The 26,170-nt window shown below is 40.9% G+C and overlaps 1 protein-coding gene across 1 annotated transcript in view; it reads left to right on the top strand.

The window, feature by feature from the left end:
- Positions 1 to 26,170, top strand: part of LOC144799577 (hydroperoxide isomerase ALOXE3-like) — a 167,661-nt gene that overhangs the window by 31,549 nt on the left and 109,942 nt on the right. The window contains exons 2-6 of the mRNA XM_078670949.1: positions 1,025 to 1,229; positions 4,270 to 4,354; positions 9,208 to 9,330; positions 10,609 to 10,712; positions 23,077 to 23,249. Of these exons, the coding sequence (XP_078527075.1) occupies positions 1,025 to 1,229; positions 4,270 to 4,354; positions 9,208 to 9,330; positions 10,609 to 10,712; positions 23,077 to 23,249 (690 nt within the window). The remainder of the gene's footprint in view (positions 1 to 1,024; positions 1,230 to 4,269; positions 4,355 to 9,207; positions 9,331 to 10,608; positions 10,713 to 23,076; positions 23,250 to 26,170) is intronic.

Here is a 26,170-nt window from a genome sequence, read left to right as displayed (position 1 = left end):
CTAATGATACCAAAGAAATTGGCAATTCAAAAAGCGCTTTTCCTATGGAAACTGCATCCTAACTATAACTACGTATTGGTGACCGCGGAACTGACAGATCTCGAGACAAAATCTGATTGGCTGCCACTGCATCAACAACAATGCTATGGCAGCCATCTAAAAACTCAGGGACTCAGTGACCTGTAATAAGACAAGGCAAAAATAAAGATACATGGGGTAAATGTTATGTAGTGTGCATGTGTGTGTCTTTGTAGCAATCAATCTGAAAGCGTTTGCTTCTCAAATATAAAAGAAGACATCACCTCCTTGTCTGACATTCCTCCCTTCCCATTCTCTCACTTGATAAACACAGGCAGAATATGTGTGTGCCCTGTGTCCCATGGTGAGATATTTAATGAGTTAGATCCAGAGACATTGCTTTCCAATGACGCTCTTCAACCTTTTTAAGTCTCTGACAAAACTATTAGTTGTAAGATTTTGTTTTTAAAGTAAGTGTTTGTCTTTTTCTCATGTATTACCTTTTGTTTTTTCCTTACCATGTAAATGTCCTTGGTGGTACATAATGCTTATTTTAAAAATATTCAGGAATGTAAAATTTGGTGCTCCCTTTTAAAACTATATAAACCCTAGTTTCCCTTCACCAAAACAACTGTCAAAAGTGTTTAGAAATACACCATAATCTGACTTAAATACTCTCTTTTTGTAGTGATGTTTTTTTTCAATTTGCCACTTTTTAGATGTAAATGGAATTTTTGGTTGAATAATCAGACACCGCTTGTTTAGGTATATTGTAATCTGCAAAATATGTTGCACTTTTTCAAAATATTAGCTATTAGCAATAATGTGAAAAATAATTCACTTGGTTTGCTAATTAATTTATTATCTGTTTAAACATAAGAACAGTGGAATCAAGAAATTGAGGAGTGCCTTTCTAGAAGATATTTAAATATTCTGGTGAAATGTCTGGTACATCAAATGGAAAACTGTACAGTACAATAAAGCTGCTGTTTATCTTGTTCTTCAGACTGATAAGTATCAAATCCATGAAAAACACGACTTGGGGGATATTGAGCTTGTCCGCCTTCACAAGGAGCAGTTTTCCTTCTTCCGTCAAGACAGCTGGTTCTGCAATCAAGTTACTGTGGAATCTCCTGCAGGAAAGATCTTCCACTTCCCATGCTACCGCTGGATTGAGGGGTACATCACCCTGGAGCTCCCAGAAGGCACAGGTAGAGTACTGCTTAAATTAAACCATAGTATCCAAAAATTCCCAAGTCTGTTTTCTTACTGATAACTTGGAACTTTTTCTCTAGTTTGTGTTAGATTCTTATCTGGAAATGAAATAAAATCATTTTTTGTTGGCAAAGCATCATTACCAGCATACAGGCACAAAAATAGTTACTCATAAAGATCTCCTTTAAAAAAAAAACACAAGTAGTAGCGAGACTATAATTTTAGAACAAAAAAGCTATGGGAACTATACAGTGAATCATTTTTTTAAAGTAAATGTACATAAGATCCCAAACAATGAAATTTTCAGCAGTTGCGGCTAGATTAGATTTTAAAGTTACAAAGTGAGCCTTGAGGTTTCCACTGATGGGAATTAAAATGCTATTGTTTCATTGATCGTTTGATCTGCAGTGTGGTATGAAATAGGGGTGCATGTATAGTTCTCAGACTTGCAACCTGTTTAAAAATAAAATTGTGCATGGTTTGAAAAACTCAAAGCTCAAAAGGGGCAGTAGGGACAATTTCAACAGACCTTTGGGGCAGCAAACCCCTGGCCCCTGCTGGCATGGTATCTCTCCCTGTTAGCGTTGCCCCTTTTTGCTATCACCCAGGGTCACTTGATAGCCCCCCCAACCACCCTTACTTCCCCACACCTCAGGCCCAACTATGCCTAGGCGAAATATGCATTTCTTATGGGTAAAGATTTGATGCAGAAGTCATCTAGTTATTTTCTTAAACCCATAATAGATCATAGCTACACTTTCTAAATGCTAAAAAACAAATATACTTAGAAAACAGACACATGGCTTGCGTTCCCAAGTCTCAGAGGCTCAAGAGATCTCTATTTGGAACCAAGGCCTTTTATTACTTAAACTCCTTCAAAATGAAATAGGATGTATGGTATATAATGCAATCTAGGAATTTTACTTCCAAACCAAATACAAGGTTGAAGTGAATAACCTGATAAGTGACGCTTTAACACCTGTGAACATATGGAACAGATTTATTGTCTGAGCTCTGCTCTTTTTAATATGGACATGAATGACCCAGTTATCAATCTGGGGAAAGCATCAGTTCAAAGACAACTTCTACTAGGTAAAAGATAACCTTGCTGCTCTATTGTTATTGTTTAGTGCCCCTGTTGCCTACAGAAGAAGGCTTCCACTTAAACCCAGACAACCAAGAAAAGTACTGCAGTGTGTTGTCCCTAAAATCAAATGTATAATCATTCAGAATAAGAGTATGCAACAAACATTTTATTTCAAAGGTGAGCTCCAGATATATCCCACAAATTCTTACCTTACGATAGTTGTCGATGGATGAGCTTTGGTCTTGTCCCATTAAGAGCCGTTGTACTTAATACTACATCTAATTCACTGATAAATGAATCTGGAAATTCCTAGAACAAAATATTATATTAAAAGTTACTTTTTAAATAATAATCTACCTTTGACTGGGTGTAAATGAGTGCCTGATCTATAGGAAATGGAATAAAAGGGCGGAAATTATTGGAGAGCAACCCCTGAAGTTGCAAAAATGATATGCTTCAAAAATCAATACCAAAAGACTGTTTCACAGGAAACCCGTACATATGTCATTTAAAGGACAACATTTTCCTGTGGCTGAAATGGGAAGATTGAAAGCTGTAGTGAGACTTCGGAAGCCCTCCCTGGGACAAAGTTTTAGAATGTTAATCAATATTCTACTTTTCATACTGTCAAAGTATAGATTCATATCCTTCTGTGAGTGGTGGGTGGTTGCAATTTAGCTAGTTATTGTCGGAATATATGCATTAATTGGAGCATAGGCCAGGCAGCAATGGTCTTACCCTAGCTACGGTTCAGATGTGTATAAGGAATGAGTGAGGCTGAGAACTCTCATCTAGGATTCAGCCACACTCAAGACAGTGCAGCTTCAATGGACTCTTCAAGAACCTTCACACTGATCTCAGTGATGTGCCAAGCAGCATAGAACTTTGCTAAATAAATGGTATAATCTTAAACATGCAATGGGAAATGAGGGAGTGTACAGCAGTACAACACATTTTATATGGGAAAATAGGAGGTAAGAATTATATCAGATAGGGGGTGCCGGCATCAGACATACTTTGAAAACATCCCGTGATCTGGGAGAAGGTTGCTGAATCATAAGTGCTTGGGTTCAGACCTCAATTTATAGATGAAAGGTATTTCGAAATTTGGCCACCTGCACAGCCAAAGATCTGTCACCATGTTTCATGCTCTTGAATAATCATTAATGAATCAGGAGGGTGGATAATAATCTCCAGCTGTGGCTAGGGAGTAGTGTGAGGCCAGTTCCTGTAGGTGTCCTGGGACTTTACCCGAGTTGGCTTTATGGACTGCGAAAAACCTTGAATTTAATCTTGAATTCCACTGGGAGGACTTGATGATATCTTCTTGTTGCTTAAGTTCATGCACAGTCTGACTACCTGGGTATGTAGCCTGCAATATATTTCTGGTAGGGTCTAGTAAAGCTGATGCTGCAGTACTCCCAATGTGCTGTGACCAGGACGCTTGTCAACTCCATCTTATGGTCATTATGGAGTACTGGAAAATTTTTGGGAAGTAAGTAATTTGGTTATTGATACCCACGAACAGTGTGTTGCTTTTGAATGGAGGTATCAGAATCAGTGGGTGGGGGGGGTGTGGTGGAATTAAGAGGGTTGTAGGAGTGACACATTTCCAGAGTCAAAGGTATCCTCTGGTTCCTAGCTTTCTTCCATCTTCCTTGGACATCATAGAAGGGAAATGCACCAAAACTTGTCCTTGGATGATTCAAATGTGCTGCTAATTTACCCTTTCCTTCTCTACCTGGATCAGATTAACCTCACCTGTATCAGTTCTTCTTTCTTGCCTTTCATCCTTTTTGAGGTTGTTAAAATGAATACCATTGAGCTGGGTAACAACACAAATCTGTTATTTACCTCCAAGATACCCGTCGCTGTGAACGTGCACTTTACAAATACACCCTATGTTATGTCATGAACATCAATATTCTCTTTTTTTCTTTTTTGAGCAGCTAGGCTGGCCTCAGCAGAAATTCACAACCCCCTCCTCCTAAAGCAGAGACACAATGAACTGAAAGAGAGACAGCAGACATACAGGTGAGTTATTCTATGTTATGTAAACTTACACAGCACTAAAACCTTAGCAACTGGGATGCAACAAGCCTCACTCTTTGTAGTTTATAGGAAGCACTTGCCTTCCTAAGAGGACAGAATAATACTTGCAGCACTTTAATGATGGCAATTTATGCAGACAAATCTATTAACATAAGTACATTATAATTTAGAAAGTAGAGAGAGAGGATGTTTTGAGGAGGGTGTCTTCTCATGAGTCAACAACGTTATTCTATGGTATTGAGCAGTTTTCTTCATGGGTAATCTGAATCACTGCATAACAGGAACTCAGGTGGCTTAAACTCACTTCTGTGAGAGAGTCAGCCTCTCCCTCCTTTCCTTTACTCCATTACTGTGCCTACTAATCAATGTCTGTAGAGCTTCATGATGGCTACGCTTAGTAGAGAAATGAGCAGCAATGCAGTCATACAAATACGCATACTGGGCTGATGGTGAAGGTCCCTCAGCACATTACCACACATTGGGCACCCACTTACCCATTTCCTCTTTGAAAACCTTCTCCAAAATGCACCCTTGGGTCCTTGCCTGAGCCCAGCTGAAGACACTCTTTGGCTCCACCTGGCAGTCACTGGTGAGACACTTCTGTGGGCACTGAACTGGTCCTGAGTGCAATGGGGCAGTGTCCGAGTGTATGGATGGATCAAAAATGTGGCTGAAATGGACAAAATGTTCTGTAACACGGTTTCACTTTCAGGTGACTGCATACAAATCAGACACACACTCACTGACACACACCTTAAATGAAAGATCAATGCAAGTTAAAGTAATCAGTGATAAATGCACTCTTTTACAAAATAAAATGTCAATTTGTTAATACCATCACTGCAGATTTTTTTGTGTGTGCAATCAGAGAGAAACAAGAAAGGTTTGTATATGTGCAGTGCTACGAGGTCCCAGCCTGCGACTGAGAAAGCACTGTGACTTTGTAGAACGTTCATTTAAAGTTGTTTTATGCACAGTAAAAGGTAAGTGTCACTTGAACTGTCACATATTTGGCAATAGAATGTCACCTATAAGTGCACTGAAATCATAGAAATGTCTCATATAACCAATCTGAAAACATGTCAGCTATGAGTAATATTTGTAGCTAACTTGATAATCAGATATTAGTACAAAGATCTATTCAGTCATTCATACCAGAAATGTATGTGGAATGAAAATTACTATTTTCTCTTTCCTGCTTTGTTTTTGACCTTTAAGTCATTTTTAGGTGGAAGTAGATGACTGGAAAAGGATTGGAAATTATATACCAGGGAACAGGTCACGTTATTGTGCTTATTGTTTGTTCCTGATACATTCCAATGTTTTTCTGTAGTGTTTGCAGTACTGAGACACTGAGTGGCGGTTCAAATTCCCTCTCAATATTTCACTGCAGGCAGAGCCTGGGCTGCATATGAGTTGGCAGCAAAGATCCTGCACTGGAAGTACAGTTCATAACTGCATCCCATTACTGGGGATACCTGAGGTGTCTCTCTGACCTCGTAGTGTGTTCCACATATTATGCATGGATAAAGAATGGAAAAATTGCATGAGGTCAAGTCTTGTGCAGTGCAAATTAGGCAACATACACACCTCTCAAAATGTGTTCCTGCACAGTGTATAACAGGAGCCAGGCAAGCATCTGTGACCCCTTCTGTAATACAAAAGTGTTCTGGGGCACATATCTTTGACATCAGGTGCACATATGCAACACAGAATCTCATACATGTTGCCCATTGTATTCATGTGCCATACTGTAAAATCAATTAAGGAACAAGTTAGACTCATATGAGCGTTTTCAGGAATGGTGGCCAAGTGCAGCAGCCTGATACAGAAGAAATATTCACTACATATCTGTTCTGATCATAGCACTATGTATAGAGATTTTAGAAATATTCTTGGGCATATTTGATTTAGAGTCCTGGGTGGTTCTCAAGGTGATAAACTTACACAAAATACAAGTGAAAACTAGTGCAAAACATGGTAATAGGTAAATGTTTGTCACAGTCTGTTGGTTCTCTTACATAGGCATCTGGGATCAACTGTTAAACATGTCTAGAATTTGGTCAAAAATTATTGCTGACAATTATAGCAAGGCTTCCACTTTATTTCTGCTGTCATTTACAGTGATTGCATCGGGGAAAGCTATTAGCTTTAACTTTTGGATATTTTCAGTTTTAGGTACCATTACAGCTTCTAAAAATGAGTAAATCGCCTCGTGACAGACCAACTATCCTGAGCTATTTGGATACCCCTAGGGCATCTAAGCACCCTAGATAGAAGGCTATAACACAATTAGAGATTAATTTATAACTCAGTTATGAATCATTTATGATATAGAGCCCGAAAACAAAAAGAGAACAGCTGTGAAAAGCTAGAAGAACTTTATAAGGTAAACTTGTGCTACTTTTTAAACAAATAAGAAGATAAGACAGCATCTTTGGCTAAATCCATCTAAAGACATGTTTGCTGTTATCAAATGCTTCATATAAATGTCTGCAAGTCACCTAGTTATCTTTCATTCTTAAGAGATTTTTGAGAATTAGCCATAATTATTTCAAAATAAAATTGCATTAATTCACAATATTTTCCCAAAGCAACCTGATCTTGAAGAGCTTCCTTTCCTAAATAAATCTTCCACCTCAAACGCTTGATGCTATTAACTCTTGTATTTCAGGCTCCCCATCTGATCCTTGCACCGCCCCCTGATATTTTCACCACAGGGATGGATTCGGTTAGTCTAAGTTTTTGTCAGTTGTTTAACATATCCAGTACTACAGGATTTAGCCTAATGGGAACAAGCTCAGTTGATACCATTACTGAAACCATCTGCTGACCACGTGGTGCCGGTCAATTTCACGTATCTTTTTCTCCTCCCTCTAGCATCTAAGATTCTGGAGAAAATGTTAAACAAATGAAAAAGAACAAATGATGGGCAGAATGTTGAACAATGTCAATCATACACCCCAGTACAGAGATCTGGGCCTAAATCCACGGTTTTTTGCTCCCCATACCATTTCAGTTTAAACCCAGCCATCTGCAAATCAGTCTTAACCCTGTTCCCCATGGGAACAGTTCAGCCCTAACTGCCAAGGCAGGTTCTCTCTGGACTTGAAAACAAGCATCCTAAGACCAGTTTCTGGGTTTCACCCCTCATCAACCAGGCTAGCTTGACTCCAGTGGTATGGAGAGCACATGACCCATCTCACTCAGGGTGACAAATGCAAAAAGAACAATTGATGGACAGAATGTTCAACAATGTCAAACATTCACCCCAATACAGAGATTGGGCCTAATTCCATCGTTTTTTTTGCTCCCCATGCTATTCCAGTTTAAACCCAGCCATAAGCAAATCAGTCTTGACCCTGTTCCCACAGTCCAGCCCAAACGGCCAGGTCAGGTTCTCCCTGGACTGTAAAACAAGCATCCTAGGACTGGTTTCATGTTTTCACCACTCATTTGGCAGGCTATCTTGACGCATGTAGAGCACTGCTGTCACAGCATCAAGACCTGGATGACTGGTGTCTGTCTGAAGCTCAGCTCAACCAAGACGAAGTATTATTTAGTTTCCTATCCAGCCCTGCACCAGATCACAAACCCTTCACCATCCAACAGCTCACTTTTACTCCATAACACATCCATCCAACCACAGCACAAAACACCATTCAGCACTACATCACCAAATGCTGGAACACACCATACACTACCAACTGTACCACATCATATCACACCACAAAAGAGTATGACGCACCATGCACTGCAATACTAAATACATAATGAATTATATCTCACAACATATCTCTCCCTATATGACCATTCAGTACCACACCACTGTTCAACATTGCATCACACTAGACCATACCATCTTAGAAAGTCATGCTGTGCATCGCACAGTACTGCATGTCACACCATGCTACACATCACAGCATCATGCCTCACCTCATTATGCTAGAACACGCTCCATCACGCCAAGACACATCACTTGCTGCCACAACATATCACACAAGCTGAACAATTATGAAAAGGGTACTACTGCTGCAGGTGTGCTACAAATCACATGCAAGAATAACCTAAAATGTGTTTCACAAGCAAACATGGGTGTGCTTCAGCTTTTGGAGCCATCTTCACCAGGAGAAGAATAGTTCTTGTTTGTCGAGACTAAGGAGGCTACATCAATCTTTTTCACAGGGCCACTGCTCATGAAGGTCTTGAAGGTAAAAGTCAATTTGCAGAAAGATCATATGACTTGAAACCTTACTTCAGAGAGAAACACCCCATCTATCTTAACTGACTTTGGTGATGTGTTGTGTCAGCAACTGAGACAAGATGAGCACTGATCACCAATTACAGGGTCTGTCAAAGGACAGACAAAATCTTTAGATATTTATTTCCTAATTAATTCTTTATTGGTTCTACTTTATGAAAAGAGGTTTAATGTCCAGAAGTTTATTAAAAGAAAAAGGTATTTTCCTATGTGTAGATATGGCAGTAGGATTTCTGGGAAGTGAAGAGGGAATTCCATGTTGGGTACAGGTATAAACTAACTTGCACGAGGAGAAGTAGGTAGCGCTTGCAAGAAATTTGGCTTAGGGCTAAGATGGACAAAGAAGACCAATGAAATCCTACCCAACATGCATGAACACACATACACACTTTTTTTCATTTTTATTGTCTTGGTTGCCTGGGATCATTCATGGAGGCCCAAATGTGACAATGGTGGTAGAATCCTCTTGTGGTGCCTTTAGCAATGAAGACTTTTTTCTAGAACACTTTTCACACTGTGAAGTTTTCAATAAGCTTTTTTTCTTGCCTTTTTTCTCTCCTTTGACCTCTGCTAGGTGGAAAGTGTACCATAAAGGCTTTCCAAGATGCATTGATGTGGCTGGAGAAACGGAACTAGACTCAAACGTTAAATACTCCTTCACCAAAACGCTAAATTTTGACCTCAACTTTGGTTGTTCGTAAGTATTGGGGGTCATGGAGATCAAAACAAATATCTATTGGTGCTTCAAAGGGAGCTTTACCCTCTATATTGATTAGACTCCTTGTTATACAGTGGAGTAGCCTCTTCCAATGGACTGAATGAATAAAACACTTAAAGGTTTTCTTTAGAAAGAAAGTCAAGAAGTGTTACTCTAACTGTTCCCATGACTGTTTACTGTTCATTAAGCATTGTTCCGACTTTAAGAACCATAGTACAAATGGCATACATGTTGTTCAACACATTTAATACTTTACACGTAGCCATGACCTGTATCTACTCCACGTGGAATAACACATGAAGGAAAGAACACTGGGTACTATTTCTACTCACTTTCCATCATTATAGCTCAAAGAAGGACCTCAGTGTGTATCATATAAGTTTGCATAATTATGATGTGTGCCTGTTGCAGGCACACATATTGTACACCTTAGCTGCATGCTCCCTATCTCCTTGAATTGGTGGAATTACCCTGAGAGAACACAATATTATATTAGGTACCGTATTGACTTTATTCACGCCAAGTCAATCCTTAGCAGTCCATCTATTATGCATGAAGTCAGACTTATTGTCCATTTACCAAACATAAGGGTTCACAGCAATGCTCACAGACATGCAAAAAAGGCATGCTCCTGCTGATTCCTAGCACCCTTTTGTAAACAATGGTCAACTTCAAGCAACAATACTTCATACATATTATATATTGACCAATTTCGCTTGGCAACACATAAAAACAATGTAGTAACTCCACCATGGCTATTTGTTATGCCCATGTCCATTTTGACTCTTAACACTGATATTATTTAGTCTGCAAGATTTTACATTTCTTTCTTAGTACTTCCACGAATGTTTATGTTTTATGATTTCATGTAACTGAATTGATTTTATGTCCACTGGTTCCATTCAATCACTTATTATTTAAATGAATAAATAGTTTGTTACTTCTGAGTCCTCTCGCAACCCTGTCTCCCACTCTATAGGTTTTTTTGCCACAATGCCTTTCCTGAAAATATTCTCTCACTGACAGATGTTTCCATCTTACTATTTCTCTCCCCCCATAATATTTCTCTTTCAGAGCTTTTCTTTATATTTATCCTGTTTTTCACAATTTACAAATATCCAAGGTAGTAGCATTACTCATGCTTTTTTGGGGGGGCAAATTCCCTCTTTTGAAAAATCACATAATACAATGTTCAAATAAACTTCCATTGTGCATTATACTTGCTCTGATGCGATGGTTCTTCTGTCATGCTTCTAGACTGATTGAAATCAAACTCAAATGCTTCTATGGTCATAAAGAATCCTGGACATCAATTGAGGACCTCAGGAGGATTTTTTGGATCCATAAAACTGATACTGCAGGTAGGAACTTCCTATTGACTGTGAAGTGTATAGTTGTGTGTGTGTGTTTCAAGTTCACTGTAAGTAATCCGTGCTTGCTTACATTTGGATGTCATTCCTGCCCTCAATGCAATCTATTGACGGTTTATGGACTGCCCATGTCATAACACCCAGATGTATTATTTTCATTATGAGCAAGATGATTTATAAATGTGTCTCTGTCTGGCCGACTTGGTATTAATATTTATCCACAATGGGTTTTTGTCTATTACCTCCTTTTACTGCCAATAGGATGCCCGTGTATTCACAATTGTAGACAGCAGAGGGACGAGGCAGATAAGAACTGTAAACCACTAGCCACATCACTGTTTAATCTAGTTAAGCACTGCAATGTTCACCTGAGTAACCCATGGCATATTTTGATTTGAACAGACAGGCGTGTAGCCGAGTAAGACTTGGAAAAAAACATGTATTAATATTAGGGTGCCTTGGTCAGACTGGACATCAAGCTTACGGTACCCATCAGCCTTAGAAAAGCCGTACCTGGAGAGTGATTGAGTTCAGGGCTGCAGGAAGCCTCAATGTTTCTGTGTGCTTGTGCGAATTGTAAGTTGGAGATGTGCTTGGCTGCAAGTGTCCTTTACACCACTCTCAAGCATACCTTTGCTACTCTGTAGCTACTTCCCAGTTATTGATCACCAAATATATTGTTCCCATAGATGCAACTCACTGTGCCATACTTTAAAGGTTGACACCTCTGTAAGTCTCAGAGACAGTTGTTCAATATGCACAGCTGCGTACAGAGTGTACCAGGCTTGCCATTTCTCCCTGTGGGAGTTTGAGGGAGACTAGGATGGCCATTGAACACTGTGGGGCTCATCCTGTGTGGAGACTGCTGCTATCGCTAGCCTTGCGCTTGCGCCACACACTGGAGCCACCGTGGTTGGCTGCTGTGTTATGTGGTGGTGGCAAAAGAGGACTGCTTTGTTTCCCTATGGGCATCACTCCTTAGTCAGGGTCGGTCTGGCCTATACCTCCATCTGGCACTGCCATATGGGCTGGGGTCAAAGGTCAGTGTGTGGGTTCTTTTTTAACTGTTTGCAGGGGCCATTTTATTTGGTGCGCCGGCCCATCTCCTGTCCCAGGTTGACCATGTCCCCAGTGCAGACTTATAAGTAAAGCAGCACAATGGTGTCTCACACACTGCATAGTACCTCACACACCCAAAGACTGTGCTGTGGGCTGACACCAACAAAGCTAATGGGTCAAGGGGTGTGACTTCCTGTCCCATTCTTTGTATGCTGCTTTGTGAATGGATTCAAAATGAGAATGAAAACCTTGAAATGCATTATCGGAGCTGACACAAATCCCTCGCACTACATTAATATAGGATGTTTATTTTTCTTAATTACTTAATTCTGAAGCGAAAGCTAAAGCTGTCTCTACAGAGCACGACAAATTAGGTTGAATGAATGAATGAATACATTTGGGATTTGTATTGCGCGACTTAACCCGGAGGCATCAAGGCGCATCTGATGGAAACAGCTGAGTGGCCGGTGACACCCGAAGAGGGGGATTACAGGTAGGATTCTGCGAAAAGCCAGGTTTTTAGACCTTTACGGAAAAGGGCAAGGGACGGCTGGCCCTTAAGATCAGCTGGAAGCATGTTCCACAGTTTAGGGGCAAGGGAGAAAAAGGCCTTCCCTCCCCACCTAGCCTTGATGGTTCGGGGGATAGACAGAAGGTTTTTGTGGGCCGATCGCAGGGCCCTGCCCGGTGTATAGAAGGACACAAGAGACCCAATGTCCTCAGCACCCAGACCGTGTAGAGCATGGTAGGTAAGGACAAGAACCTTAAAATTGATCCTGGCCTGTACAGGCAGCCAGTGAAGGTTTTTTCTAATCCCAGAGCCAGAGGAACGTCTGGGGGCATCAACTACAAACCTTGCTGCTGCATTCTGGACAACTTGGAGGCGATGGATGAGCTTTTTGCTTATACCAAGGTAGAGGGCATTGCAGTAGTCCAGGCGAGGAGAAATGAGAGCCACCGAAACCTGTTTCCGGGCGTCAGGGGAGAGATAGTGTGCGAGTTTCCTAAGGATCCTCAAGACACCACAGCAGGTGGAGACAGTCTTGTTGACTTGTTTGTCAAAAGCAAGTGTGGTGTTGATGATGACCCCCAGATTCCGGGCAACTAGGGACGGCTTGGGGCATGTTCCGAGGGCAGGCAGACACCAGTCATCTGACCAGAGATCTTGTTTGCCACCGAAGACGAGGACCTCAGTCATCATTTTATTTTGTAAACAATCATAGCGAAATGAAATTCAAGAAAACAGTATTTAGTTGAAGTGAACTTTCAATTCCTAGTACCATGATTCATAGAGTACAAAATAGTTTGAATCTCAATTTCAGAGAGGAATTTGAAGCTTCTTACAGAAATGATCTTAAAATCTTAATAGTTATCAGCTTCCTTTGCTGCTATAACAAAAAGTGTCTGATGAAGCTGCAGTTTGAAAAGCCACCACAATGAAATGTGACATTATTCAATTAAGCAAACACAAGGAAATGATGGACGGAGCACTGAAACTTTTCAGACACTATCCCAAGATCACAAATCTAGGTTGAATCCATTATCATTCTTTACCCCACTTCACCACCTCAGTTCAGACCCAGCTATATGCCAATCAGTCTTGGCCCTGTGCCTCATGGGAACAGTTCAGCTGGGACTGCCAAGCCAGGTCTTCCCTGAACCAGAAACAAGGATCCTGGGACCGGTTTCTGGGTAACACCCTTCATCAGCCAGGCTAGCTTGAATCCAGTGGCAAAGTGAGGAAGGGGCCCACGTCTGGGCATACCCTGCCAACTTAGGGCAAAAACAAGGAGATGATGGATGGAGCGCTGAAACTTTTCAGACACTCTTCCCCAGTCACAGATCTGGGTTGAAGCCATCATCATTCTTTAGCTCATTTCGCCACCTCAGTTCAGACCCAGTTATATGCAAATCAGTCTTGACCCTGTGCCTCATGGGTTTCAGTGCTCCATCCATCATTTCCTTGTCTTTTCTATGTTCACCCTAAGTTGGCAGTATATACCCAGACATGGGTTCCTTTCTCAATTTGCCACTGGATTCAAGCTAGCCTGGCTGATGAAGGGTGTTACCCAGAAACCAGTCCCAGGATGCTTGTTTCCGGTTCAGGGAAGACCTGGCTTGGCAGTTCGGGATGGACTGTTCCCATGTTCAGATAGAAAGCCCTGTGGCGATGGCCATTTCTAAGAGTTAATTGACATCCAAGAATAGTTTCTGTGTCTAAGTTTTTGTTTGCCTCTAGTCAACCAGAAGTATTGTGCTAGGTTGTTCAAAAGATTTTAGAAAACATTATTTCATGAGGACTGTTCTCATTAAAGTTCATACCCACAGGTAATGATTTTCCCAGGCATTTGAGTTTGCAGGCTCCTCATATTGTGTCTCCTTCCAAATGGAAGATCTTACCGCATCTGGGCTTGCTTTCCAGAAGAACATATATTTGAGGTGGGAAGTTTTCTGAGCAACTTCGTGATCCAACAAACTGAATTCCAATTGAATCTATGACTATGTCTATGTGGGGGTATTTTTAGAGTGCACTGCTACTCCGAGGAGTGTCCTGGCGCGAGAGCCATGGCCTGCAACGCATGGTAAAGAAGGTGAAATGAAAAATAGTATACTTTGCATTGTGATATATAGAGGAACAAGCTAAACCTATCTAAGAAAGTTTCTGTGCCAAATGCAATTGTAGGCATGAATTTTGCTTTTACGACTTTCAATAGTGGGGTAAATGTTGAAGATAACGTTTTGCATGAAAGCAACTGGCCACGACCGCCCGTGTTAGAAAATGGCACTAGGGGACGCCAAATCTTTCTCATAATCCCGCCATGTGGCGGTTGGCGGAATTTGGCCAGAAATTCAGCCATTTCTGTGGGCAGAATGAAACATTCTGCCCACTCCTACTGGAAGGCAGCTATTACAGATGCAATCTTTGGTTTTAAAGTGGTAAGGTGTAAATTGTGGGCAGCCTGATATTGCAGGCATACTCCCAAATATTTTTTGTTGTTATTTCTTGAGATTTCCCCTAAGTGCCAGTTGCCTTTTTTAAACTTTTTGCCAAAGACCACTGCATTTGTATTGTCAATTGCAGTATGTGTTCAAGGTGTTTAATAGCCTCTGTAAACCTATCTCTCTAATACATAGAAGAACAACATTGTCAGCATATTGAAATTAGCTTTTTCCTCGGAGGGTGATAATTTGCGGAATCTAACTGAGTTCAGTGGTGACCGGCACCAATCAGGGGTGGCGGGAGGGGGCAGGGGTGAGGAGGGATTTAAAAAAACAAATACAAAAATAACTTACCTTATCGCTCTGGGACCAGGAAGCACCAAGGCTCCCCTGACCAATCACAACTCTGCAATGCAGCATTGTGATTGGTCTGAGCGCCGTTTGGTTGTATTGGGCATTTTTTACATACTGCTTGTAATGCAGTCTGTATGGAGAACATGCAACCTGTGCATGACTGTTTGACTGCCCCCAGAGGGCCTGCCAAACAGTCATTCCACACCTCCCCTTCCCTGCTCTGAGAGCAGAGCAGACCCGCCCGCCCAGCCACCCGCAAAGCAACATGGAAACATAAAATGAAAATACATTTTTTGTAAATTGGATGGAATATTGACCTGCACCAGAACTCCAGGATGTTTTTTAAGGCTAAACAGTAGATGAACAAGTTATAAAATCATTCTTTACCGCACATTGGGTCAGCTTTATTAAGCTTTAATATGGGAGCCCATTTAGACCAGGTGCCCAATCTCCTCTGCTTTTTCTTACTGTCTCCTCTATTTCTTTGACAGGGTAGGTCAAGTAAGAATAATGGCAGGGCAAATAGAGTACCGCAACTCTGGTATAAGGCACTTATATTTTAGAACCATGACCTTTGAGTCACAATATTGCTAATTACCGTGTGGGCACCTCTTTCAAAAGGATTGATGTAAGACCAAAGCAACCTTTTTATTTTTGCTGTTACACAAATGTATTACTCTGTTAGACCTGTTAGACTTAGGGTGGGCGTGCATATGTCCTGTCCCCCTTCGGCAAAGAAATCGACAACAATAGATCTCGCCAAGGCGAGTAGCACATGCACTGCGTCGCTAGGCGAGACCTAAAAAAGGCCATAGACATCACCAAGGTAATTACTGGCAAATAGACTAACTAGACGCGGTGCAGAAAATATGTGCTCACAGTATTCTTGATCATCTTACTGACTGGGTGATGGAGGAGAAAATTCTCCCCATAGAGCAAGTAGGTTTTAGAAAACATCACTTCACCCTTGAAAATATCAGTATGCTGAAATTGATAGAGGAAAAGTACACCATTTTTCACAGGTCAAATGTATATGTGGCCTTTATAGATTTTTCACCAGCCTTGGATAAAGTAGACTGGCCATTACTGTGGAAAAATTGCATAAAATGGGAGTGCCTATCCCCCTGTTATAATTAATTATTGCACTACACTCACAAACATTGTTTCAGGTGCTAATAGGAGGAAATCAAAAGTAATATCCACAGAAAATGGCCTGAAGCAAAGCTGTTTATTAGCCCCATTACTTTTTTCTTTGTATGTAGCAGCCTTACTAGAAGGAGATGCTCCGGAGATAGGTTGCCATCCTTTCGCATGTCTTATGTACTCAGATTATATTGCAATTATGGACTTAACCTCTAATGGGCTGAATAAAAAGTTGCCATCATTACAGAAATATGTGATGGCACAGTTCTTAAAGATCAATTTTACAAAAGTACAATTCTGATTATGAAATGTAGCAGAAGCGGAAAATTGTGTAATTTAATTTTAATTGGAAAATTTGTCCTGAAAAGCCGGAAAGGGTAGATTCTTTTCTCTACTTAGGGAAAGTAATAACGGGCAAAACAAAGAATACGCCACATATTGAACATGGTTCTTGTAAAGCGGTAACACATGGAAATGACTTGCACATATTTTATAGGTCAATGGGTCGAAGACACTTTTTACATTTGCTTACAGTTTTTAAAGCAAAAATCCCTCCCACTTCGCTATACGCTATTTAATCAATCCCAGTAAAAGACTGGAGTTTCCTAGATAAGATTGAAGGCAATTTTTGTAGAGCCTGGCAAACATTTAATTAAGCAAAGTACCCTAAAAGGCAATTTCTGGAACACAAATAACGCTTAGCAGATGGTGGGTGGGAAGTCAATCCACTGAGCACATCTGTTAGCCTGACTCCAATGAAATAAATCTTGAATACCACATTGCAACCTAGAACTGCCCATATTACTTTAAATGTATCCTTATTTATTCAAGAAAAGGTATGTTCATATTTGTCTGTAATATTTGATTCTGGAGCCACTGGTAATTTTGCTTGATTGGACATTTGTTCAGTCTTTGGGTATTAAAATTAAACAGAAAGAAAAAACGAAACAAATCAGAGTAGTGGATGGGACTTCTCTTACCTCTTGGCCTATATCTCATTGTATAGTTCCAATTCTAATGGTTTGCTTTCAAAAATATCGAATTTTATTTTATAGATGCCAACAATTTCAGTTAGTGTTGGGTATACCTTGGCTGGCAAAACACAATCCTGTCATTTCTTGGGATTTTTGGAACAGCTATCTTCCCGCATTTGTAAATGCTTGTGCTGTTCACCTGATAAATTAGATCCTAGAATGAGGAGTGCTCCAAGTTCTTGTTTTCTCTTGGCCTCAAAAAATATCCAGCAATAGACACCTTTGATTCTTCAGCAAATGCTTGCATTGAAGTGCCATGATTTTCTGGATATTTTCAGCAAGATTGTAGCAGAGACCTTGCTAATCATCACTCATATGATTCTGCAGCAACCACAGCACCAAGACCGCCTCAGACAACACCCACACTCTCCTCGTCCAGGGCCACATGACAGCCCTCAACCTACTAGACCTCTTGGCTGCCTTTGACACCATCTCCCACAGCACACTCACCGCCAGACTCCACTATGCCGGCATACAGGGAACTGGCCTAGACTGGATCTGCTCATTCCTCAATGGCTGAACCCAAAGAGTCAAACTCTCGCACTTCCTTTCCGAACCCACAGAGAGCAGCTGCGGAGAACTCCAGGGATCATCTCTCAGCCCCAAGCTCTTCAACATCTACATAGCCCCCTTCGTGGCCATCGTCAGAAAGCATGGACTCAGCATAATATCCTACGCCTACGACACCAAACTCATCCTCTCCCTCACCAAGGAACCCAACACCAGCAGTCTCAGCTTCCAGGAAGGAATGAAAGACATAGCAGCCTGAAGCTCAACTGGAAGAAGACTGAAACCCTCATCCTTTGATCTGCCCCCGCTCCATGGGACAACACTTGGTGGCCGACCGCCCTCGGCAACCCCCCACACAAACACGAACCACACCCGCATCCAAGTATAATACTCGACTTCTCCCTCACCATGACCTGATAGATCAACACAGTCTCCTCCACGTGCTTCAACACACTCTGCATCCTCCATAAGACCTTGAAATGAATCCCCCATGAATCCAGAAAGGTCATCACCCACGCACTCATAACCAACAGATTGGACTACAGAAACGACCTCTATGCCAGTATCAACAAATCCCTACTCCGCAATCTCCAGACCATCCACAACACCTCTGCCAGACTCGTCCTCGGCATCCCACCACAAGACCATATAACTCAGCACCTACAAGACCTCCACTGGCTCCATATCAAGAAGAGAATGACATTCAAGCTAATCACTCACACTACAAATCCCTCCACAACACCATACGCAAAACACTCAATGAGAGAGTTTCATTTTATGCACTGAGGAGAAGAACCCCCTCTGCCGACCTCACCCTTGCCAAAACCCCTCACATCCACAGAGCCAGAACAGGAAGAAGAGTCAACTCCTACATCAAGGCAAACACCTGGAACGAACTCCCGCTCAGCATGAGACGATCCCCCACTCTGCAAGCATTCAGGAAGAGCCTCAAGGCCTGGCTCTTTTGCTAGGACGGTTGCTGTACAATACCCCCCTCCAGTGCCTTGAGACCCTGAAAGGTGAGTAGCGCTCTTCCCAAATCCCTGATTGATTGATTGATTGATTGATATGATTGGAAGATTATATTTAAACCAAGGACACAAGTACCATGTATCCACATCTATGCTTTAACTGATTAAGAAACCACTGATTTGCGACAATATCTTGATACTTACTTACTCTGTGGGTTCATCAGACCAGCTCAGTCTTCCGCTGCCTCTCCTCTCTTTTTTGTAGCCAAGAAGAAGTGCAAGGTGCACACATGTATTGGCTGTAGAGCATTAAACCGTATTACTATAAAAACAAATATCTCTTGCCGTTGATTCCAGTTTTGATAGATCGTGTGAAGCATGCTTTGATTTTCTCCCTGATTGATTTATGGGGAGTATATAATCTAGTTCGAGTTTGTGAAGTGACGAATGGAAGGCAACTTTTTGGGAAATAATTTGGTCTATTTCAATATCAAGTGATGCCTTTTAGACTTTGTAATGCCCCAGCTGCCTTTCAGTTTTTTTTACAAATGATGTATTGAGAGAATTTATTAGATGTGTTTGTTGTTGTATACATTGCCAAAATACATAGGGCCTGATTTAGATGTTGGCAGATGGGACACTGCATCACAAATGTGACTGATATCCCACCCACCGTATTACAAATGCCGTAGGATATAATGCACTTGTAATACGGCAATTGGGATATCCATCCCCCAAGATCTAAACCATGCCCTTATTTTTTCTGAACTTGTCCACCATGTAAGCCTGGTGCTTCAAAGGCTGAAAAGTGTAGCTTCCATGTAGCTTCTGAGGGAATTCCTGGGATTCACCATCTCTCCATGTATCAAATGGATTTGAAGAAGTTTAATCTGTGGTTGACTGGCTCACATCAAAGAAAATTAGTTACATACAATGTTTTCTGGGTTGTGCAAATTTTTATTTACGTTTTATGAAAGGTTTCTCAAACATAACACCCATCACTAGATGATTGAAGAAAGGTACACCAAATCATTGGACACCTGAGGCAGAAGATGCTTTTAAGAAAGTGAAGGAGTGTTTCTTTGCAGCTCGATTTTAAGGCATCCCAATATCACTCACACAGGCCTTCTATGTCGAAGCTGATAATTCTGACATTGCAATAGGTGCTATTTTATCACAGCAGGATCCTATTATTGGCATTGATATCCTGTGGCCTTCTTCTCTAAGAAATGAAGTCCAACTTAATGTAACTACACCATTACGGATAAGCAATTTGTTAAGAGCCCCAATGTTCCCAATATAGGCCTAGGTGGATGACAGACCTTTTACTTACATTTGTCCTACCTTACTCTACAAAACAGCTCTGGCGTCGACCTTTTACCTAGTTAGGTGCAGAATAAATATTGTGTTGGTTTTCTTAAAATAATAGCCTTATTTATTAGGCACGAAGATTCGTAGTATCACATCAGTATTACCATCTTATGCATAATAACTGTGTACAAAAGTCACCCCTATTGTCATTCTTCAGTGACAGGCCCACAGTACCATGACACATCGAGTCAGAACCACACAGGGTAGCTTTTGGGTATATACGTACCACAAATTTGCTGGACAAACCAAAGGAGAATCTTCCATGCTGACACTAGACACTGAAGTCCCTACATGCAGACACTCCAGCACGCAGGGGTCTGACATCCCTTGTGGGGTGTCCAACTTAAGACCAAGACAGGGTTCTTTTCTCTCTCATCAGGTAATGGGGTTAGCTCTTTCCTACGGGGATTCTTGGCTTCATAGTTATATTCATGCTAGTTACACTCAGGGACACGTAGCTAGGGTAACAATTGTAGGAGTACTCATGATTACTGACATGTATCTATAAGCCTGTATATATTCACTGTTTTAGCACCATGGTAGAATTCTACCATTCATTTACTCTGTTGGTGCTTGTAATGTTATACATCTGTTTCTGTCTAATGATTGTAGCAGCAAACTTGTTTTATACTAGAATGACGCTGGTTCAATAAATGTTTATTGAAAACGTTCCCACCATATATTCTGTGTATGTCTCTGAGACCAAGTGAGCACGAGTGACTTGGCAAAAAGTATTGTACTTTTTCTATGATCCCTGAGAGGTCAGGGTTGTCATGTTCGATAGTTGCCAGACACATCCCATCACAGTGTACACTGATCACTGAAATGTATTGTTTCTTCGTTCAGCAAAAGCCTTTTCAGTAAGACAATTAGGATGGTCACTCTTTTTTACAGTTTATGATTTTGTTATTACCTATCATCCTGGTAAAAAAAATGGCAAGGCAGATGCATTATCACATTATACAGACAAAGATGACACTGATCCAGGGCTTCCAGTGCCAATAATACCACACGAAATTGTTCATCAGACACGTCCAAATAAACCAGGCCCTGGTGCAGGGTCTTGTAGGGGGTACTGTCACAACGATAGACACATTTACATTCACTGCCTTGGTATGCACTAGAAGAGGACAGAAATGAGCCTTTTATCAAATAGACAGAAACAATTGCCCAGTAGCGACAGAATCCTGCCCACACAAAACATTGCTTATTATATTAAAAAGGAAATTACAATTTCCAAGATACTCTAGGCAGGCGGCTAAAATCCCAGTGCGGCAGTGGTTGCATAGCTGCCAAATTTTCAGATTGTTATGTGTCACATTTCAATGGTTTTAGTCACAGTGGAGTGGCATCTCGAGTGATATTTCATTGCAAGTGAAATGAAGCAATGAAGGGCATGTAAAAGGGAAAATATTGGAAATTAGTTCCTTATGAACAATACCACGGTCTAAAAAGGCCTGAAAAGTGCCCCTAAAATAGAAGGTCAATATACTATACTCTGTTTGATACAATTTAAAAATGCACATGTCATTTTGAATTGAATTCTGGTTGGCAAAAAACAGAATTCAATTTATTTTCTCAATTTTAGCAGCGTCAATGATCCCACCAACTCTGACACTCTACCTCCAAAGCAGCACTTAGGAGTTTTTCCAGTCTCCTCGACTTATCTGTGCTAATCAGAAGTGATTGGCAGGCTGAGCCAGCAGGAAACGCCTTCAAATCTGGGGTTGTGCTAGGGGTCCTCAGGCAGCAGACATCATGTTGTTGTGCTGATTGTAGGCAGTAGGAAGGTGGTAGTCATTGTTTTGCTCTCACTTGTGCTTAATGCATTGAGGGCAGCTGTGCAGAGCTAGTTTGCTGTGGCTTTTTTGGTCATGTTACTGGCAGGTTCTGACATTCTATTAAACTTGGGTAATGTTACTAGCAGGTTCTGATGTTCGATTTAACATGGGTAACAGCCTATTCCTTGAGAGAACTCTTCATTACGGCAGGCACATTTAACATGTGTGGAATATGTTGCTTTTTAATTGTAGTGTTTAATGAATTAGAAGTCAAGCCATTTTCTTGAGGTCACATCATCATACACTACATGATCACCGCTGTTGTTTTTTCCCTGGCTGTAAAAAAGAATTGTGAGTTTTTACACTGAAAATGTGAAGCTTTCCCAGTCCCACTGAATGCAATGTACCTAACCCTAGACGACCTAGCTGTGCCAGGCTGCCTTGCATACTTTGTAACAACCTGAATAGACTCTAAGAATAGCTGAATCTGATGTACTAGCTTTATGAGAGAATCCTCACATGTATTCTGTAGTAAAATGTTTGTTCTTGCTTGTTCCCCATTGATGACATCCTGGGAACCATGCTCTAATGTAGTGTATGTATGAAGTCCTTTGTCTAAAGTCCTATAAAAGGACCTGCATTTTAACTGTTATAGAGTCCACTATTTCCCCACCTCAAAAGGCGGATCTATGCTGGATTTTCTATTGAACTTTACTGAAGTCTTTGTACTTATGATTTATGTACTATTATACTATCTGATTGGTGGACCATCTTTGTATTTCTGCTTTCTATTCTGACAGCTGCTGCGTAAATAGTTGAGATTTCTTACTATTTGTCAGGAGGTCAGATACATTGCCACTTCCATGCCGAACACAGTCCCTGGCAAACATACTAACATTTTAAACCTGGAAAGTGGGAGATTAGGGGAATGTATTTTCCCCATTGATTTATATTAAAGCAAAGGAAGTTTGAGGGGGTAATCTGCTAAAAAAAAGCCCACCTGAGTTGGATATATTGGCATTTATGCACTGGAAAGTAATAAGCTCTAAATCAGCAAATCACAAAAGTAGGGCTGCAGATTCTGAAGAGATAACTGAGAAAAACATATGAGAACAGCAGTCACAAAGGGGAAAGAGTATTTATTTCTAGCCAGTGTAATCTTATTACCATTTCTGTGTTCTCTGTCACGTAGAGTATGTGTCTCAACACTGGAAAGAAGATGCTTTCTTTGGGTACCAGTTCCTCAATGGCGTGGATCCCATGTTGATTAAGAGGTGCAACAAAATCCCGGAAAACTTCCCAGTGACAGAGAATATGGTGGAAGATATCCTAGGAGTAAACACAAACCTTGCAACGGAGCTGCAGGTATGTACATTTGATCTTGGTTCTAAAGGCCAGCAAGCTGGTGTAGGTTTAAAATGGGTTCAACGCAAGGCTCCTGAGGCTCCTTTTTGTTTTAGGCATGGCTTGACAGCACAGCTGTCTGCAAGAGCTGTTGTTACCGCTTCCCAAACATATACAGAGAGTTCGCTGGTTTCGCACCACCCACCTCGCACTATTGGCTGTTTGGTGTGTCAGTCTACCTCCAATGGAGAGCTTGCATTGTCAGTCATACAAGAGGAACTACTTTAAATCTCAAAAGTACATTGAAAAATAATAGATTACATTTTTTATCTCATGTATGCTGTTACAATTACTTTTTGCTTTTTTTTTTATGTAGTAATTTGCTTGTTTTAGATGACCATAAGTGAAATGTTAGTTACTTCACCAGACTTTCAGAGGGAGTTGCAGCCTACAGAAGTTTTTTTTTCACTATATCTCAGATCTCTGGGCATGTATAGATAATTTAAATATGTTGCCTACTTTTCACTTGAAACCTGAGCTGCATTTTGGAGCACTTAACGTTAATAAGGGTTATATTTACAAGGAAAGACTCGGAGCATGGCATTAGCCTTCTTGGCTTAAAGCCGTGCTCCGCCACTTTGGAAATGCAGGGCTGCACCGCATTTACAACAATACAGTGCAGCAATGCTTTTCCCCCTGTGCTGGCACTAATTACAGCTGCCTAGAGCCAATGCAGGCACTCCTGCACCATAGTGCCTGCATTGTGGGAATGATTGTTTATGTACAGGAAGGTGTCTCTTCCTGCACATAAACAATCTTAAATGGCAATTTCTTACATCTATGTGTGTTGCTTTGCGCAGCACATATAGAAGTTGCAACTCGTCATTTGTAAAATTATTGTTTATGTGTAGGAAGGGACATCTTCCTGCACATAAACAATCATGCATGGCATTTTGTTGTTTCTATGTGTGCTTCACAATGCAACACACATAGAAAAAGCAAAAACGAGGAGAAATAAAGCATTTCTCCTCATGGTGCCATATTAAGACAAGATGACTTTTTGTCTTAATTTTACGCCACTCTTGTCAATTCAATTCAATTCAAAAAGGCTTTATTCGAATTTCAAAAATTCATAAAAGTAGCCACATGACAGATTATCATAAAATCCCATTTAAAAACTTTGTACTGACTTTCAAGTTTAGGCAACAGATTATTATGGCAATTAAAACAAACTACAGTTCATGGGTTTTCCATCATTTGGCGAATACGGACAACAAGTCTCAGAAAAGTGCTAGTGCGGAAGACTAATTCTTCGGTGTCCAGAGAAAACAACATCAGATACGATTCCCCCAGGGAAAGGCGTCTGTGTTTCTTAAAATACGGAGTTAAAAACCATTTGACATATTTTAATTAAAATTTGCAAAAGAAGAAAAAATGCAGATAATTTTGTGTGCTCTCTCCATCACAAGGACAAGGTTTACAATATGATTTTGAACAATAACCCAAGGGAAAACATAACAAGACTCTTACATTTCCGGCCCTTATGCGAAACAAGGGGGATCTTTCCCAATTAGTCATTGGTAGGATGAGGTAAAGTGGTAAAGGATACCTATACATTATTCATATATGCTGCCGCAGATGATTTAGTAAGTACCTTTTTTGTCCTATCTAGATTGTAAAGTGCAGATTTTAGCTCCTTCTTATCGCTAGGCTCGATTCTAGTGGGGTCCAGGAAAAGATTACCTTTATCCACGCTACATAGGCTCTTGTAAACTCCTGAGAGCCAGGGGATCTCCATACCTTTGTCACAACTGAGACAGTCACTTATGATTTCTTGCGTCAAAGTGGCTGAATTATTCCTCCAAATGGAGAGCCAAAATGACGCTGGTCTTGTCTCAATAAAATCACAAATAAAGTGCAAATTTAGTTCCCTGTGACAGATATACTCAGAAGTAAAGATCGGTGCACCCAAGATTTTTCAGCAAAATCGATTTTCTTCTAATTAGATGCAGTGGTGTTTTGCCAGGCCCCATATCTCTGCCCCATATGTAACCACTGGAGCGCACTGCAATTTAAAAAAAATTAAAATAGCCTTAGTGGCACCTATTTTCCTCGGGCGTGGTAGGCTGAGAATTGAGTTGATGGCCTTTGAGAACTTGCTCGTGGAGTGGGCCAAATGTCCAGTCCATGAGCCGTTTGCAGCAAAGTCCATCCCTAGATATGGGAATGAGCTAGTAGAGTGTAATATATCGCCTCCCACTGAGATGGAGGTAAGCTGTCGTTTCCCTGGCCCACACGACATAATAAAAGATTTTTTTAAATTCAACTTGTTGAGCGAATCTTTTAACCAAAATACGCAGGGAGTTAGGAGTGCAGCGTCAAAATCAATGGATTTTGCTGTTGAACGCCCACCGCAACACCCATTGCCCATCCCCTTCACGCTAAGTATAACGTAAAAGGGTGCCTTTTTTACAAGGCAGTGTTAAGCCACGTTAGGTGGCTTACCATTGCCTTCTAAGTAAGGTGAAGCCCCAATCACCACAGTAACATCAATGAAATGACTTTCCTGTTAAGATAGAGGCTTGTAAATATGCCGCTTAGTATTTGTTTAGGGTCTAAATACCTTGTGATGTGACATTGTAGTGCTTTGCAATGGAGAAGTATTAGGCCTGGTACAAACTAAGTGGATTGAGAGGAGTCTGTTGTGGCAGAGGTATGTCCTGTGCATGAGGGCTGAAGTGTGCTCATCTTATGTTGAATTAGATCCTCATGCTCATGTGGCAGTGGAAGTTTTAAGTATATGAACATGGCTGTTTAATTGGAGGTCATCCAAATAGTGTATAATCTATGCTATTTATGTATCAGTAATAATCTTTGCTATTTAGCCATCCACAGGCTAAATAGAAGAGATGATGAACAATTTGACCTAATAAATAGTGTAG

The sequence above is a fragment of the Lissotriton helveticus genome, chromosome 12 (genome assembly GCF_964261635.1).
Source record: "Lissotriton helveticus chromosome 12, aLisHel1.1, whole genome shotgun sequence".
In the NCBI taxonomy this organism is placed as follows: Eukaryota; Metazoa; Chordata; class Amphibia; order Caudata; family Salamandridae; genus Lissotriton; species Lissotriton helveticus.
This window is presented reverse-complemented; position numbering and strand designations above follow the sequence as displayed.